The sequence below is a fragment of the Larus michahellis genome, chromosome 7 (genome assembly GCF_964199755.1).
Source record: "Larus michahellis chromosome 7, bLarMic1.1, whole genome shotgun sequence".
Lineage (NCBI taxonomy): Eukaryota > Metazoa > Chordata > Aves > Charadriiformes > Laridae > Larus > Larus michahellis.
In genome coordinates this window covers 9947735-9965474 of record NC_133902.1, presented here as the reverse complement: position 1 = coordinate 9965474, position 17740 = coordinate 9947735, and the positions used below count along the sequence as shown (strand labels likewise).

At 42.2% G+C, this 17740-nt stretch overlaps 2 protein-coding genes across 6 annotated transcripts in view; one reads left to right on the top strand and one right to left on the bottom strand.

The window, feature by feature from the left end:
- Positions 1-1605: 1605 nt before the first annotated feature.
- PIMREG (PICALM interacting mitotic regulator) lies at positions 1606-8886 on the top strand. Of its 3 annotated transcripts, XM_074595227.1 has the most exons (6): positions 1606-1686; positions 2339-2658; positions 3470-3804; positions 4624-4719; positions 5588-5634; positions 6973-8886. In XM_074595227.1, exons 2-5 carry the CDS (start codon positions 2368-2370, stop codon positions 5616-5618), a joined length of 753 nt encoding a protein of 250 aa, XP_074451328.1. In that variant the 5' UTR covers positions 1606-1686; positions 2339-2367; the 3' UTR covers positions 5619-5634; positions 6973-8886. The 3 variants fall into 3 exon arrangements, with proteins under 3 accessions (XP_074451328.1, XP_074451327.1, XP_074451329.1); XM_074595226.1 differs by lacking the exon at positions 5588-5634 and having other exon boundaries at positions 6973-7183; XM_074595228.1 differs by lacking the exons at positions 4624-4719; positions 5588-5634 and having other exon boundaries at positions 6973-7183.
- A 1814-nt stretch (positions 8887-10700) lies between these two features.
- The window catches only part of PITPNM3 (PITPNM family member 3), a 91236-nt gene continuing 84196 nt past the window's right edge, over positions 10701-17740 (bottom strand). For all 3 annotated transcript variants that reach the window (XM_074595223.1, XM_074595225.1, XM_074595224.1), the window contains 4 exons: positions 16969-17118; positions 15897-16080; positions 15365-15493; positions 10701-14959 (listed from right to left, as the gene is read on the bottom strand). In XM_074595223.1, the coding sequence (XP_074451324.1) occupies positions 14651-14959; positions 15365-15493; positions 15897-16080; positions 16969-17118 (772 nt within the window). In that variant the 3' untranslated portion in view covers positions 10701-14650. The remainder of the gene's footprint in view (positions 14960-15364; positions 15494-15896; positions 16081-16968; positions 17119-17740) is intronic.

Here is a 17740-nt window from a genome sequence, read left to right as displayed (position 1 = left end):
AACTCAAAAGCAGGCGATGCCAATCTCCAGACAATCTCCCCTTCCTCTGCGTGTGTTGTTCTGATGGGTAACAAAGTTGAAATGGATGGAAACAACAGAGGCTCCATAAGTCGAAGAAAACATGCAGATCCCCGAGACTCTGTTTACAACTACAAAGGCTCAACTATTTAATTTTCTAAACAAACATGAAAGGACAGGCTGACTGTGCAGTTCAGGTTAAGCCTGCCGCTTCCCTTTTGGCCTACAGTTCTTCTGTCACACGTTCTCTCTCTGCCTGTATAGCTGTGTGTTCAATTAGCACCATGTCTATTCTTAGGGATTCCCTCATGCCAATCCAAACCCCCAGCTCTCAAGATAACCCATAGAAACCTGACTCCGCTTCTTGTATTTAGTACCCCTCTCTCCCCCACAAGAGCTCTTTGTTTTGCAGGACTGTCAGTCATTTAGGTGGTCTTTAGATGAATGACCCCATTTTGCCTGGCCAGACAAAGATCCAAGCCAAATCCTAAAAAATGGTGGCTTCAAGCTGCAGTTTGCTAACAAGAAAAGCCTGAAACTTTCCCTAAGGGGAAGGTGGGGGGGAAGGCAGGGGGAGCAGCATTAACACATACAGGGCTGTAATACATAGAAACACTTGTCTATTAATAAGGGATATTTATTGAGCTATACTTACCCACATTATAGTGTGTGAATACAAAGGGGTACAACACCGTAACATGGAACTTTTTTAAACCGTAGCTCTTGGGAACTTAGAGAAAGTATGTTTGTAAGAAGCCAATGGTGGGACTCAAGAGGTATCCTGCAGTGTTACAGTGTTGGCTTCGCCATGGCTCTAATCCAAGTCCTAGCTACAGAGGTGTCTCTAGCTGTCAGCTTGGAGTATAACTTGGTGGGAAGAAACCAAACCAAACCTTGGGGGAAAAACCAGAAGCTGCTACAGCTCTTTCCAAAGCAATTTTTCAGGTAGAAATGTTTTAAACACAAATGCTTTGCATGCCTTGTTTTCCTCTAGGGTAGGATAAAAAAACCCCAAAAACTAAACAGTCCAGGGCAAAAAAACCCAACCTCAAACCAAAGCAAATTCTCTGCACTTGGCCTTTCTTTGCTGCCAGATTTGCTACAGAAGACAACCCCAATGGCTTCCAGTGCAACACTGTGCTGCTACACCAGCTGTCAACAAAAACTTTCTAAGGCATTGGCTCACAATTAACAGAAGAGCAGCCGCAGCTTGGATGCCCATGCGTGCAACGCGGACTAAGCCCTCCCGCGGCTCCTGCTGAGGCGAGTCTCTAGGCCACAGCTACGCACGGGCCCCGACCCCGCGGGGGCGGGGCAGCACCGCTGCCGCGCTCGGTCACAGCCGCCATCAGCGCCCCTACGGCCCGGCGGGGGCGGCCGCCAAGGAGCCGGGAAGACGCTGAAGAACCGGGGGGGACGCGGAAGCCGCATCACACCCCCCGCTCCCGCCCCAGCCCCGCCGACTCCTCCACAGCAGCTGCAGCTGACGCGCAGGCGCCGAGACGTGCAACGGCCGCCGCGCGCTCGCGCGAGGGCGCAGCCAATGGGGGCGGGCCGCGGCGGCGGCGCCAATCCGGGAAGGCGGAGTGGGCGGGGCGCCGTTCAAACGCGGCGGCGGCGGCGGGGCGCGAGGAGGCTCTTGCTGGCGGCGGCCCGGCCCCGGTACTGGTGAGTGCAGCCCCGAGAAGCCGCCGGGGCGGCCCCCGTTTCCCGACCGTGCGAGAGGCCTAAGCTGGTCTCCGCGTCGCCTTTCGCACTGGTTTCAGCCGTCCCTGGCGGCGTAACGCCGGTGTCGGCGGGGCCTGCCCTGCGCCGCCGCCGCAGCTGCCGCGGGACAGAGCCGGCGGCGGGCTCGGGGGGCGGCGGCCCGGGTGAGCCGCAGGGCAGAGCTCCGCCGCTGCCGCAGGCCGGATCGAGGTGCCCGGCGCAGGAGCTGCCGGTGGCCTTTGCTGTGGGCTGCAGGTGAACTGGAATGAAGGCGAAAATCTGGGATATGGGGCCTTAGTCTGAGACACCAACAAGAAACTCGCGGTTACAGAGCGTTCTGTCTCACAAGCTTGGGGCTCGCAGCTTACCAGGTCTGATGTCCAGTGCTGGAAACGCAGTATGAGACTAATTCATGGACACGCCCAGACCTTAATAGCTCTAGAAATCGATGCTGTTCTCCTTCAAGCCTCCAAGTAAAAGGCTGCTCAGCTCTGGTTTTGTTGTTTCAGGAAAATCTAATTGAATATATTGTATAACACTTTCTGTTTCTCTTTTTTTCACACTGCTGTGTACCTTGCTCTGTCTAATTCTTGCTCTCGTTTTGATTGTTTAGAAATAAAGTTGACCAAGAACTGGAACAAGATGGTATCTGTACTCCAAAATGTCAAGGCAACAATGGCCTGGCGGAAACACCAGCTCCTAGCTGACTTTGATGAGAATGAGAGCCCTGTACCTGACAAATTCAAGAGAAGGGCTTCTTTGAGTTCTATAAATACTGTCCGCATGTCTCTAAGAAAGCGAGTGCCGTTAAAGCACGTAGAGTTGAATTTTCGTAAGACCCCAACTTGGGAAAGTCTGGAAGCAAGACAGAAGTGCCAAACTCTTCAGACTATTAAAAGAACAGCAAAAAATGCTTTTGGAACAGTGTCCCAGGTACTTCAACCTTGCTGCAGAACACAGACAGAATTTATTTTTTTGCTTCAATTTCAGTACAAAGCTTTCTGGACTCTATATGGAATGCTGTACTCCAGAATCTACCCCACACACTTTACTAACTAGTAAAAGCTTTAATATCCTTACAGGCAAATAAATTACGGATCGGGCAGAACAGGGAGGCAGGTGAAAAGAAGGAATATGAGATGTAGTTTCCTCAAAACTTTTATTACTAAATAAATGCTTTTTCCCTACTGTATTCCATCATGTATGGCAGTGCAACTTTCGCAAGGAAGAAGGTGGGTAGAGACTGCCATTGCTTACAAAGAATTGTTTCTGAGAAATGTGCAGCACTCTGGATTTTTTTAAATTTTTCTTTTTACTCCTTTTCCTGTACCCATCCTATTTATTAGCATGTTCTTCTTTATAGTCAATCTAAATTTGGACTCATGAAAACTGCTAGATGGTAGCAGGGTAAAAAACAAACTCGAGCTTGCACTTTCCTTTGGTGGAGATACCTGATTTTAACCCCATCGATTACATGATAGGGAGCCTGGCTCTTTCCTGCACAAGAGCAGCAGGGGCACTGTTTCAGTGCTTGCTGAAGTCCTTGACAATTTCCAAGGACTGCGGGAACAAATGACTCCAACGCAAATGGGTACAGAGGGTTGAGAAGCATTCAGGCTAGACTAAACCTGGTATGAGAAAGCAAGCTAGGGATTCAGCTGAAGTGTTCCTTGCCTTTCTGGTTCCAAACTCTAGGCTAATTGAGTTTATTTAGTGTAACGTGTCTGTCTAATGCTTCTTTCAGAAAATACAGAAGTCTTGCCAAAGCCCAGTACGCTCAATGATGACCTGTCCAGCTGAATCCATCGGCAGAAACTGTGCAACCAGTTCTACCAAGAAAAGAAGTACTACGCCTCGAACGCCTTGTCATAAGAAGAGAGTTACTCCAGCAGCCAGTTCCAAAGGCACCCCAAGATCTAGCAAAAGAGCCTTGCTTGGGCCAACAAGGGCGTCAGACCATAAAGAATGGAGGGGTTTCTCATCCTGGCTTGGTAAAGGTGCTGTCTCTCTTCAGAGATCAAGAAGAGCAGCAGCACTGAAGAGCCCTTACTCATCACCTGCTTCTGCCAGCAGAAAGATGTAAGCCACATTCTTTTGTAAACTTTTTTTTTTTTTTAAATTACAGTGATTAGAGTATCTTGCAGGGTGAAAGGCAAGATAGGAAGATTGCTATCCTATTCCCCTGAGAGGGTGTGCGGTTCGAATAGTTAAGAAATAGTTACAAGGCCTTGTATAGACAGGGACTGAGCACTGCATAAAGCTGAAACATGAAACTTAATTTTGTGCTGTGACAAGAATTTTTTAAAAATCACTCTCACATTGGATAAGTTTATACCATGCGTCTGATGGGGACTGGTGGTGAGAAACTAAAGACATACCCAAGTTCTTTGCTGATGCCTTTCTGGTAAAGAGAAATGCTCTCGATGCATCTCACTTCTACTTAGCTCTAACTTTTCCAAAGTTCCTATTTGTATTGCAAAGATACCTGGAATAGCTCTGCTTACGCCAAGGTCTTTATAGAGGATAGAAAGATTCTTGCCTCAAAGATTTAACACAAATTACATAATGGGATGTGAGCTAGGGAAATACTTCATAATGCACACATAATTTTTTGTTTTGGTTGAAGTCGCATGAGAAATGTCAAAGCCAGAAGCTGAATTCAAGCCTCATGAATCTGAACCCATTGTTTGAATTGGAAGATAGCTATCTTGGGGCATGAATGGAGATGTGAAGCAGTTGGTGGGTGAGTGGAATGAAGAGCGTGATTGTTACAGCCTAAACGTCTCCGGGTGAAGCCTGGGGGTAACTGGAATTGTTACTGCAGGGATAGAGGTTTGGGTAGTGTCACCTAGTCAGTCTGTCCTGTTTGATCTTTAGTAAAGATGATTCTGTTTGCAGAGAGTTTGACTGCGAGTTGGAGCTGGTCTCCTCAGGGATTTGCCAATTGAAGCATATCTCCCAGGCATTTGATGATGCCATTGTGCAAGAGGAGAGGTAAATACCGCTAACCATCCCCCAGCTTTTAGCAAAATGTTACCTCCCACTCTGACATTGCCAATTGCAGCTAAGTGATCCCTGTAACTCAGGAGGAGGAAGAGCTGCACAACTTTTCCAGCTGTAATGTAGCAGAGCCTGCTGTTCTTCAAGATGGCTGTGCAGATAAAATCTGCAGTTGGACTTGCAGCTTCTGAAACCTGTCAAACGCTCTCCTTGTCTTTAGGTTTCTTGCTATGGAAGTCAGATTTTTTTCCCAGCAAGAGCCTACCTTTGACCTTGTGTGAGAAGAGTCTCTCCCTGCCTTTGTTTAAAACAGGTGCCAGTCCAGGCTGGGGGGGTGGAACCCCACGGCACTGACGCTGTCATCGGTGCCTGCACATTTGTAAGAAAATCCTTTGATTAGGTAGCATTATGTTAACAAATAGTCCATAGTACTCAAAACTCAAAAGTTTAGAGGACATAGAAGCCTCTTATACAACACCTTGGCTAATCCATGAGGTGGCAGGCTGCTGTGTTTGTAAAGGTTATGTCATTCTGAATTAGAGGTATTAAGACAGTAAAAACTAAAGGTCAGAAGTCTTGTCACAGGGCAATTCCCTAAACCTCTTCCTCTCTTAGAACTGTTGATGTCAAGTATTCAATAATTAACTGTCAAGCACCTAAAATCCTCTAGAGAGGGCTTAGCCTTAAGTACTTTTATCTATAAAGAGGTAAAAGGGCTTAACATCCTATATAATTCCAAAAATCCGATTTTTACCAATGAGACCATTTCTAGATGACTATAGGTTAAATCTTGTATTAAGTTAATGATCATATCCATTGAAAGTTCACTAAATCTCACTCCTAATATTCTCCCATCTGTTAGTGATATGACAGTTTCTCTCATTCGTAACTGAAGATAGTATCAACCAGGTAAAGTAGTTCTTCGCTTACCTTGTGTATACCTGCATGCATCTGCAGGGAGAAAACCTGCTGTTCGGAGAGAGAAAGGCTTATTAACTCATGCCTCTTTAAAGTATTGCGCAGAACCACAGGGTTCTTCCCTATATTCACTGCGGCTGTTTCTGCTACAGCAGATCTTTGTGCAGTTGTAAAACTTCACCTCTGCATTGTGGATTAGTAAAACCCTGTGGGTTCCCAATGAACAAAGTTGGGCATCGATGCAAACAGCAGCTTTTCTCACCTCAGACCAGAAAACTACTGGTACTAATGTTTTTGTCAGTCAACCTCAGTTCTCACTGATTACTAATGAAGATCATAAAGCATGACAGAACAAACTACTACCCTGAGCTAATTTTACAGCCTTTCTTTTCCATCCCTAGCATTGTCTTAGCAGTTAAGACGATGCTATCACAGTAAGAGCAGTTGCTGGCATTTTTAAACACAGCAATTCTACCTAAATGGATGGGAACACGAATTCTTTGCTGTAAGTTTTTAAACATCACTTCTAATGTCCATTCATTGAACCATTACCAGGTAAATGTCTCTCTTACTTTCACTGAGATCTGTATTGTGACATTAATATCTTCACCCGTTATGCTCAAAGTGTTCCTTTTGCTAAAGGGAAAGTTACATTCTGAATACTATGTTCTACTTTAGCAACAAAGATAGGTGTAAGGCGTTGATTGCTGTAACTTTTCAGGAAAAATGAGAGCAGTTTCATATTCTTGACTGACTCTTTAAACAGTGATGTTGAACTACTTCCACTAGGCAATTTGGTCCAGTTCACCTGCAAGTGTAGATGCATACAATACAATGTGCTCTGTCACTGGCTGGTTTGTAGGTTGCCGACTGGAATAATTGTGAAATGAACTTTTTTGGAGGTGCCCTTACAGCCTTGCATACGACTTTCCACTCTGGTATCCAACTGCTGTTGAGTTTTAGTGTTACAGCTTCCTTTTCATCTTTTCCATGATGCAACAAACCTTGATCTCAAGCTGTTTATAATTGCCAGCTCTATGTATTGTTCTGATGTTTTTCATTTTAATAGATTAGAGTATGTCACAAGAAATGCTCCTGTTGCTAGTTAAAGTATCGCAGTATGTAATCGGTGTACTGCCATTTATGGTCATTGAAGGTAACAAAATATTTTCTTGCTAGTGTTTAGAACTGTTAATAGAGTGAAAGTGTATGGGTCCCAGACATCTTCCTTGCTCCCATCTAACAGTTTTCCAGCAATTTGCGTGACAACCAGTTAATTAACCTTACTGACTTCATGCTGCTAATGGCAGTCTTGTTGTTCTTCTGCAGGCAACATGCGATATCAAACTACTACTATCTAATGGCACAAAACTTACAGTCTGCGCGTCGATCTCAGAAATTTCTCAAGCTATTGGAAGGCAAGTGAAGAAACTCCATCGAGCACTTGGTACCTAGACAGAGATGGCTGTAACTATTGTTAGTTTACGAAGCATATATATGAAGGAGAGCTCTGTGCAGCACTTGAAAGGGTGCACTCTGTACACTGAACAAGCCGTTACATTTTATAATCTTTCTTGACAAAGCAGCTCAGGACTTCACTTCCCTTGCTTTCTCTTTTCAAGCAAACAGGAGAATCGAAGTTGTACCACAGTGTATTATCTCCTGCTGAGATGAGGGACCATCTTGAATGTGACTTTCATAAGGCAGTAAGTACTTTGAAACCTATGTTGACCTGACCAGTAGGAATGGTCAGAGCAAGGGCCACAGACTTACGAAGGGCGATTATAGGTAATAGTAGTATTTAGACTAGTATTCAAGCGCCACTAGTTTTAGTAAGAGTACTTTGTATACTAAAAATACACTATACTTTGTACACTAAAAGTACTGGTCCATTATTTTGAAAGCCTAAAAATTTTTTTCTGTATACAAACAACCCCCAAGTTAAGTATCATGTCTAACTGGAAGTCAATGAAGCAGCAGTGGCTTGTTTGAGTTCTGACCGCAACTGCCGTTCCAAGGCAATAGGTTCCTGTGGGGCCACCCACACCACAAGGGAGGAGACACATTAGGACTCTAATTCGTGGCCTTAAGGATTGCTATTAGATTAGCCTAACTAATCCTATTATTTGATGAAGTATACTAAGCATTTGATACCTGTATTTTGCTTATAATTTTTTTAAAAAATAACATAAATTTGACAAGCCTTTTTTGGTAGGTGATTCAGTTTAACAAAGTTTAGTCTTTCAAACTAAAGCAAAGATTTCTCAAGCTTCTAGAATTCAACACCAGGGCCGTTTTCCATGGTAGCAGCTTTGTGCAGGCTTCTCAGATTACATTCACTCCAAGATGAACCTTCAAACAAAAGATTGATTTTGGAAACTTTGCTCTACACTTTTAAGATGCACATGTAACTTAGTAAAACTGGAATTACTAAAATTTTAATGGTATTAAGTACAAATATGGGAAGCAGTCGTGTTTAATTCAGATTTATGCGTAAGTAGTAATTTTAAGCTTGCTCCTGATTTTTCTTGTCAGACTAGACTGTTTTAAAATAGTGAAACAGTTTGAGGGCTGGAAACATGAAAACAACCCTGACTTCCAGGCTTTCAGGTGACTGAGGGCCTCAGCTTGTGTTATTTCTTGATGTAGTTTTTGTGTGTACTTGTGTTCTGTTGTTGGTTTAGTGGTGTTTTTTTTAACCACCTTTCTATATCGAACAGTAGCTTGAAGTTATTCTTTGCATGTACTGAAACTACTTCTATAAAGCTTTCACAAAGATGCTGTCTCATTATGGAAATATTTTCTTGTATGACTTTTCAAAAGGAAGGAGGGTTGTAGTTTTGTGAAAAGTCAATCTCCAATCTAAGTATTATTTCAGATAGTCAGATGTATTAAATAGCCTCTATTTATACTGTTTCCACTGGCTACTAGGACATGTACAATGATGCTCTAATACTACCCACATCACTGGTAAGAACAATCAGTGACATTGTTTGCTTAAAGGCAAGGAAAGTTTTATTTGAGTAATATGTTACAAGATTTTAAAAACCAGCTCACATCAAAATCTATACCAGTTGTAGAAATCTGACTCCTTATTTCGTATTAAGAAATTCATTATTGTACACTTTTGGATCTTTACAAGGCAGCCATAAGAAATATAAACATTTGTCACCAGATAGAACCGTCTCACTGACAAACAATATTTAAAAGTATGCACTTAATAAAACTATATGAAAGAACATGTACAATTTCAAGTTTCCTTGTGTGAATTCAGTTGTAAGTGGACTGCCCCCTTCTGTCCCCCACAAATAGAAAAATAAGTTATGCAGAAGGCTTGGGGTTCTGTGAGAGGACTGCCATTCTAGGCCCTACACCAGTCCTCCCAGAATACCCTCATCTTTAAAGCTTGCAATCTGTAAATTACGTTTCAATATTGTAATCTCTGGTAAACCATCTCCGAACACATCACAGTAAACCTGCCTCTATCTCTCTCCTCTATCCCCTTCTCCCCCACCCTTACAAGTGAAAAATGAGCTGTCAGATTTGTTTCATGTTCCCCCCGCCTCCATCCCCCACAATTATATCCAGTTTCAAAGGTAGCTTACTGAGATAAACACAAATAAAGGGTAAACTGTAATCCCCTTACCTTGGGCTTGAACTAAAATGAGGGACAGAGGAAATACCAACACCTGACTTCAATTCCAGAGTCCATGGCACAGGATTCTAGCTGCTCCAGGCCATTTCTTTTTTTCTGAAAAAAAGAGTTCTTTTCATCCAGAAAAATGTGTTATTACCTCCATTTTTATGGGGGACTTAATTTAGGATCATCTGTAGGAACCTATATTTACACTTGAGTGATTAAACATCATGGAAGTCAAGTTACCTTGTTAAACCCACAATTTCTGCTGAAGCTATGAACACGGGCCATGAGGAATCATTGCTCTTGGAGAAGCTGAGGAGGTAAGTTGGAAAGTTTTGTGTTTACGGGAATTCTATCCTGTACCAGCTCCAGATGAGGATGGAAAGTGCCACTTTCTCCCCTGCATGCCTAAAATGAACAATTCAATGCAGAAATCTTGATTTCAGATCCCACATTTCAAGCTCTAATCAGAAATATGATGAAATCTCTCTGTTATTACGCCAATGAGTTTATTAAAAAGGTGCCCATACTCCAATCATCTAGTACCTTTATGATGTACTCACCTTTCTGTGGCTTAGATGCAAAAGGGGGAAAAAAAACCTGGGGAAACTCCTATTTACTCAGTAACAACTGTTGCACTTGCTTATTTTAAAAACTGAAAATACCTATTCATTTCAAGTATTATTAAAAAATGCTTATATAGTGGTTAGAAAGTTTAAGACGGGGGAACAATATAGAAAGAAGGAGAAATTTCCTTTTTTCCCTTCTAAATTTATTCCGTAAAGTACATGATGATACTATAGATCTAAATGTTGGGGATTTGCTTAAATACACACAGTGGTAGTGCCCTGCCCTAAAGACCGCAGTGTATAAATGGGACAACCTGATCACTAATAATGGCAAACAAAGGCTATTTCGCAGAATGGTGGAGCTTCTAGATAAAGTGTCAGATTAAGGTGTGTCATTTTTTTTCTCTAGTTTACCGATAGTTCTGCTTCTACACAACTAGTGAAAGTTTTAACTGTTTAGAAGTGACTTCCCTAGGTACTACAGGAATAGATGAAAGTAATCTGTATGAATTAAGACTATTTTCATGTAAACAAATCAAAATGGCAGCTCTCATGAACCCCAACGAACAAGAAGAATTATCAATGTCATGTCATTTTTACACCTAACAAAAATTTATGCTGAATAGATATAAACCATGCCACAAAACTAAACAGGGGTACTTTGGTCAAGCAAGAATCTGTTCCAAGAGCACTAGTGTATGCAAACACTTTAAAAAAAAAAAAAAAAGTTATCCAAAATAAGCAGATTTGGATCAACATCACTATTCAGGTCTGTGGAATATTCTGCACTCTTCATACAACAATAGCTTTTTTTCAAACTTACCTAACTAGACAACAAAATTGAGTAAACAGCCATTTTATTTTTTTCTTTTTTTTAAAGTATATCGGTTACAAATTTGCTGTGAAAGCAGAACCAAAACTTCACTTAAGGTGTCTTCCAGTAGCTACACACACACACACACACACCACACACACACACACACAAAAGAAACCCCAAAACACCACAGTAGTGAAGGTGTGTTTTCACAATATCTCGGATAAGTCTACCACTGCTATTAATCACAGCCATTTTTTTTTTACAGTAATTTAAAACTGTATCCATATCAACAGGGCAAAGAAGTAAATGCTTCCAACTGTGCCCCGCTTTGCACTGACTCGTACTGCCGCCTTAGCACCCCCTGGAACACAGGTTTGTGTTTTACAGCTCCACTTCTGCTTCCTCCATTCAGCAGATTAAGAGAATGTGCTTTTCTGTACCAGACTGGAGGCACTAAAGGTGCTGAGACTACTAAGGAGCGCAACCCATGTTCCCTGGCACCCGCCATTCCGGCCTACTCTGCTCTTCAGCATCTCCACGGCCTGTAAAGCTGAAGGAAGTTCTGGCTGCGGAGACTGCAGCACGGAGGACTTGCCATCGCAGAGCGAGACGACCGCAGGACCAGGCTCGTCCTCAGCAAAGGGCCTGCTTGGGAGGACCAATAATCCTTCTGTGAAAGCACAAGTAAAACTGGAATCCAATTGCAAAGTGAATGTCCATGAGCCACTGCATGCAGTTACATGTGGACAAAGCATATAACTAAAATTCTGACCAGAGGGGAACGTTTTAAGAGGAAACATGATTGAAAAATTATGCTATAAAACTAGTGATTCAACAGGCAAACCTCAAGGGTGGCCCCAAGCACGGCTGGGAGAAAACCCAACAGTGGTTCAATACGTGTGAGGTCCCCAGCCATCGCCACAGGGCGTTTGTGGAACTGCCGGCCTAGTTGTGAGATGTCTAAAATCACACTCCTCTTTTGCTCATACTCTCAGCTACAACAGAAGTTGTTTCACCATTTTAGTGGCAACTGGCTAGTGCTTTCAAAACAAATGCATCTGGCATCTGATGTTTCAGAAGATCAGCTCCTAATTAACATGAAGCATGAACCTGCAACCTAATGCCTGTGTCGCTGTTTGCCAAAGTGCTCAGCTGGAAGTGTGTGATCAGGAGATAAACCATTCTATCCCTGAGCAATAAGTAGTGTTGGAATTATGCAAAGGCCACATAAGCTCTCATATATTGAAGGTAATCAAGGCAGGGAAAATATTTTTAGCTTGATTTCAATACCATGTGTAGAAACTTCGAAATCGTTACCACTCTAAATCATGCACACACACACTAGCATTTGTTTTACATAATCTTAAGAGAAGCCAGCACAGTGACTATTGTAAAGGTGACCCAGTTATTAATAGAAATACACAAAATCCGAATTTTCATGACATGGTACCCTGCAAAATGACATTGTGTCTGCAAGAGTACAACAGACCTTAACAACCTAGGAGGTTTCTCTAATCTTGTGCTCAGACACTGGTTCCTTTAACACAGTCACAGAGTTACACACAGATCCCTCTTTTGAAAGGAAGCAGGCCTTTCTACTACAGCAACTTAAAATGAAAAATAGATTTTGGAGTCTCTTGGATGATAGAGGTAGATGGCTAAAGCAACACTAGCTTTGAACTTTGCAGCAGGAACAGCGATTACTGGCAGGAGACGTGATACACAACACCCAGTGCTTAAAAAGAACTTCGCAGTCAATCGATGTTGGTTTCAGGTCCCCTCATCAAATTTAAAATTTGCTTACTGATGTCACAAGCGTTGGATTCCCTCCTCTATTCAAAACTAACAATCAATCAGGAGCGTGCTAACAGTGAACCAAACGGAGGGAGATGGAGCCTGGTGTACCGGTGCAATCTCCTCGCTGCAGAGGACAGGAGGAGAAATGGACTATGTGAGTAGAATTAATACACACAGTGAGCCAAGACAGAACACGCAGTATTTCCTCCAAATCTGTGGGTTAAAGAACTAGGTGTGAAGCTACTAGGAAAGCACTGTAAACCTGAAGACTGCTTCAATGTTGTTTGTGGGTATCTTTCATTTAGCTCTGGTAGCTGGCTGACTTGGCAACAGAGCATAAAAACCCAGCCCCCTGTAACGTAGGTACCTGCTCACAATTAGTGTGAGCTACCAAACTTTTAATATCTTTACGGCTTCCCTTAAAGGAAGCATTATAGAAACAAATTACTGATGTGCCGAGTAATGTCTAAAAAAATAAATCAAAGAAAGATCTCCATTTATAAGCTACTTTGGTGCCTTTTAAGGCAAAAGCACAATGAAACTTTTGGGTGAAGAGGGAATACAGACTTAGGTTTACTTCTGCACTGTCTTAATAGTTTTCCATTGCATTTCTTGTTTGCTTTACACATCAGCTTTCAAAATCACTAACCAACAGGCTTGTTGAGAGACTGTTTCTGGTGTAGATACAGACTAGGAAAACCTGAAAGTAAGTAGGTGGTGGGGGAAGGCATGACACCCTCTCCAACCCAACTCCCAGAAATTAAAAGCAAACAAACCACCCTGAAAAAGAAATCTATTGACTTCAAGCTTTCTCAGTGTCAACAGTCTTGTTTTAACTTTTAAAGAAAAGGGGGCCTACGTGCACTTGTAATTTCATTGCAGGTTTTAAAACATGTTTCACTTCAGTCATTAATGTCCTCTCAGTGAATTTAGTGCAGTGGCAGTATCTGCATGAAGAATCTGCAAACTGCTACTGTGTTAAACTAACTACAACACTTTAGAAATATTACCATTTAGGGAAAATTTCACACATTTTACTTCTAGTAAGTTCATCGAGAAAAATTTAAATCAGTAGGAAAACGTCTATTTGGCACCTGTAATTTGGCATGTCCATTCTTTGAAGCTCAAGTGCTGTAATTCTGAATGCTGTAATTCAGATTGTTGTAACACAGCCATTGCTCTAAAGCATGAGAAGGTAAACAATTTACCCGTAGGAATTCCATTACTTTTTTTCCTCCTCCAGTGTCAAGGTTCTAATTAGAAAAATGAAAAAAGTGATTGCCCTCAAGTTTGTAGACCCCTTAGTAAAAGGGCTCCCTTTAGCTTACCATCTTAGGATCTGTCTCTTGGACTGAGATGGTCAGAGCCATCTCCATGTGAGTAGTCCGCACATTTTGCACAGTCACCAAGTTCCACAAAACAATGTGATTTTTGTACACTTGCACGTTACTTTGTATACAGCAACACTAACTGCTTCAAACTGCGGCAGACATTTATTTCTAACATGAATTTTTTACGATTTGGTTCATAAGTGGAGTTCTCCCATTTACTTGATGTCCAGCACCTCACACAAACATGAGTGCTCATGCTGGGGTCTGCTGACCAGCACTGCAAGCTGAAAGCAAATCTTGGGTTTAAGGCACCCAAAAAGCATCTCGCTGTACAAATCCTGACCCCGCCATTATTGTAGTTCCCACCTCTGCTTCCCTTGCAAGTCTATCCCTTTATTGAAAGTGAAGCGGAAACCGATAAAACTATTTAACGTTGGAAGTGTAAACCTTCTCTGTAATCTGTGGGACCTACTGTTTGTACTGTTTTGGGTGCAGCTAGTTAGCTGATACCACAATCCTTGTGAGTAAAATCAGCCTGTTACAGCTTTTTCTCTTATTGCACGTTTTATTATATCTATCTGTTGTAAAAAATAACCAAAGATATTTCCTGTTGCTTTGATGTTATAAGCACTTGCAATAGCTTTAGATTGTTTTAAAATTTCCCAATAAACATGTCAAGAGGAACAGACTGGAAGTTCCCCAGTTGGTGTAAGAAGGCAGAATCCAGAGCAGGGAAGACTCCGAGGTACAGGTTCCCCTCTACATCTCTTAGTTTGAAGCTGCCTAAATATTATCTTTGAGACATGCCTACAAGTTTAATGGGGTGCACCCAAGATCTATATTCCCAAGCTTCCTAGGGGACAGATTCAAATTTGTGAACTCCACCTCGAACCCAAGCAATGGAGGGCAAATGCCTGTCATGATCTTTGTCTGATTCGGGCTGGCTCTGGGCACGCTCTGGCTTGGGGTTCAAAGAAGGTGGGTCAGGTTGCTGTACAGACATAGTCCTGCGGAGATGGTTTCTCTTGCGCAAAAACTCAGGTTGGGAGTGGAGGCCAAAGCTGCCTTTTCTCAAGATCATCCGAGAGTTGTTCTTTTTGGGTCGTGAATGGAGACTGAACTCCAGCGAGGCCAAGTGGGCTGCATAACCTTCACTGAGGAACTGAAACAGGAAGGAAAGAAAGGGAGTGACAAATTACTGCTGCCTCAACCTATGAGCTCTATGAGGAATTAAGTTCCTATCTTTGGCATCCCAATTAGATACCTACAGAGTACTAATTTTCCTCTCCCCTCACATTTTTTTTCAGTGACCTGTTCCATTTTTGTCATTCAGCAATACATGACGCATGCACTCGCAGATACAACCTATGACCACTCTGTTCTCTTTACTATTCACCGTGCCAGAAAATGCCTCATCTGAAAGCAAAATGGCCCTTCTCTCAAACATTGTCTCTGCTCTTTATCTTTCTTTTCTGTGTGTGTGTGTGTGTGTGCGTGCATGCATTCACACGCGTGCATTTCCTTGCTCCCCCTAGGACTTCCTGATTGAGTAGCAAGAGTTACTTACTTGACACTGTGCCTGGTATTTCTTTGTTGATCGTCCAACTATGTAGATCTGGGATGGCGACAGAGCCAAGACATTGTACACAGAAATATCCTTCATGGAACCGTACGCGGCACAGATTTTGATGTGGCACTGAAACAAATATTACTTCCAAAGTGAACGCTCTATTGAACACCATGCACTACAAGGATGGCACTTGTTTTGCAATGAAGCAGCAGATGAGTTCATTGTTAACAACCTCATTCTGCAAACCACAGAAAGCTAAATCTGTCTGTCTGCATGCCAGCAAGAACTACAGATGCGCACACAGGAAAGAATAAGCAGTTCATTTATTTATTTGTCATGCCAGGAGGCCCCTCTGGATGTTTTATCAGCCTTCCTTGCTCTATAAAAAGTGAGAAAAGAAATGAGGAATGGCAAAAAGACTCTGTGATGGCCAGTGAGATTTACTGTTCAAAAGGAAGGGAGGTCTCTAACATCACGGGATAACAGTCTCTGGAAAAAGGTTTTAAGGCTATAAACTGGTTTCTAGTACCTCTTGCATGAGATTCCGGAGAAAAATGGTCTTTTGTCGCAGTGGGTCATGAACAAGTCCATCTGAGAAGAAGATCATCCCTTGTGGGAAGTTGTGTTGAGACAACCATGAAACCACACGCTGTTTTTGCATATCTGGACGGCCAGTAATATAGATAATCAGATATCCCAGGTCCTGCCAATGCCTGTCAGAAACAGCAGGTAAATTATGTAGGTGCAGAAAGAGAAACAACACCCACAGCTCAGGTCATCATTTTGTTGCTCAGCGCAGAGACAGTTAGAAGTCGGATGTTACCCTTCATCAAGCGGAAAGCAGCATGCCTAAACCTCTGCTCCAATTGAGAAATTAAGTAATAATGTCTACATCTTGAGGGGGACGGAGGGAAACAAGAGAGATTCTTATACAATATGTTATATAAAATATGAGAGCTATTTAAAAATGTATTTAGAATAGACTTTGCTACATATCAAGCCCTGCTACCTTTGAAACCTTTAATCAGATTTCCTACCATTTCAGCTGTAAGGAGTGGAAACCCTTGAAAACTGACATCCCTCCCTTCCCATGCGAGTTCCAAAATCAGAGCTGTATTTCCCTATCCAGTGTGACATTAACAGACTTGCAAGAATGGATTAAAAGGCCTTTTTCTTTTTCCTCAAAAAAACGCTCTTGCATTCATGGCACTTCATATTTTTGAAGTAGAAGTATGTCCTTATTTGAAGTTAATGAAACACAAAATACACTCTTTGCTGTTATCTGTTACACTGTTATCACAGTAACACATGCAACCGTTATTAATTCACTGCACACACTTCAAGGTCATATTACCAAGAAGCAACCTTTAATCTTCAGCCAATTTAAACGAAAAATTTCAAAGTAAACCACAGCATTCTAAGATTCCTCTGAAAATCAGGTAGAGCTGATGTCCAAGCAAATATATATCTGCAAAGAATCCTGGCCTTTAAAGAATTGTTGCTTACTTAGTAAAAACCCTCTATTCTGCCCTACTCCTTCCCATTGCGTTCAAACAGAAAAGTCAGAGATTTAAAAAGTGAAGTGTGCAAACCGCACTTACCTGACAACATCAACAGCCCCAGCTCGGACTTTGGGATCACTTCCCATAATTGAAACACTTGCTGCAAACGAACCGTCAATACTGAACACGACGCATTCCATGCCCCGGGGAAGCACAGTCAGGTAACTTGTGGCACTGCTCTGGTCCCCTCTGAAGAGTCAAAGCAATTAAATACATTTAAAAAGCAAAATGTCAGAGTGTATTTTCTGCATGTTCTAGGTAAGACCTGAAATTAGATCTGTCTCGATCTACAGCTTCAAAAATCGCTTCTTAAATAGAGCTTCTGCTTTCAGTCCTACATGGGGAAATTAAAACTTACACTTTTAGTAAATAGCTTTCCAAAGAGAAATTTGGAAGCTGACTTTATTAAGAAATCACATGTGTCTAAATACCTAGACAAACTAGGAAAAAAAAAAAACCCAAAGTACCCTGAAGTACTCAAACTACTACTCAAATGTGCGACCTTTCTATGTATGTACACATAGAAGACATGAATGCTTTAAATATGCACACACTCACGTACATACACACATAGCACACACAATTTTTTTTTTCCAGCAGTCTACAGTTACTAGCAAATTATTAGAAATTGCAAGGGCTTTTCTCATGGAAAGGCATGGGAAACGCAGTCGTCTCCTCATGATGTATTTTCCCCAAGAGGTCTGGACATTAAGACACTAATAAAGCACAAGGCGATCCAAAGCTCTTACCAACGCATGGCTTCATGTTCCCTAAAAAATGCAATCTGAAGACCGCATCTTCCTTCCTTTAG

What these genes read in the sequence shown, in the direction of transcription:
- PIMREG (XM_074595226.1), top strand. Translation starts at nt 2,368, where the DNA reads ATGGTATCTGTACTCCAAAATGTCAAGGCAACAATGGCCTGGCGGAAA. An exon ending in CTTTTGGAACAGTGTCCCAG is followed by an intron (nt 2,659 to 3,469) that starts GTACTTCAACCT and finishes TGCTTCTTTCAG; the next exon opens with AAAATACAGAAGTCTTGCCA. An exon ending in GCCATTGTGCAAGAGGAGAG is followed by an intron (nt 4,720 to 6,972) that starts GTAAATACCGCT and finishes GTTCTTCTGCAG; the next exon opens with GCAACATGCGATATCAAACT.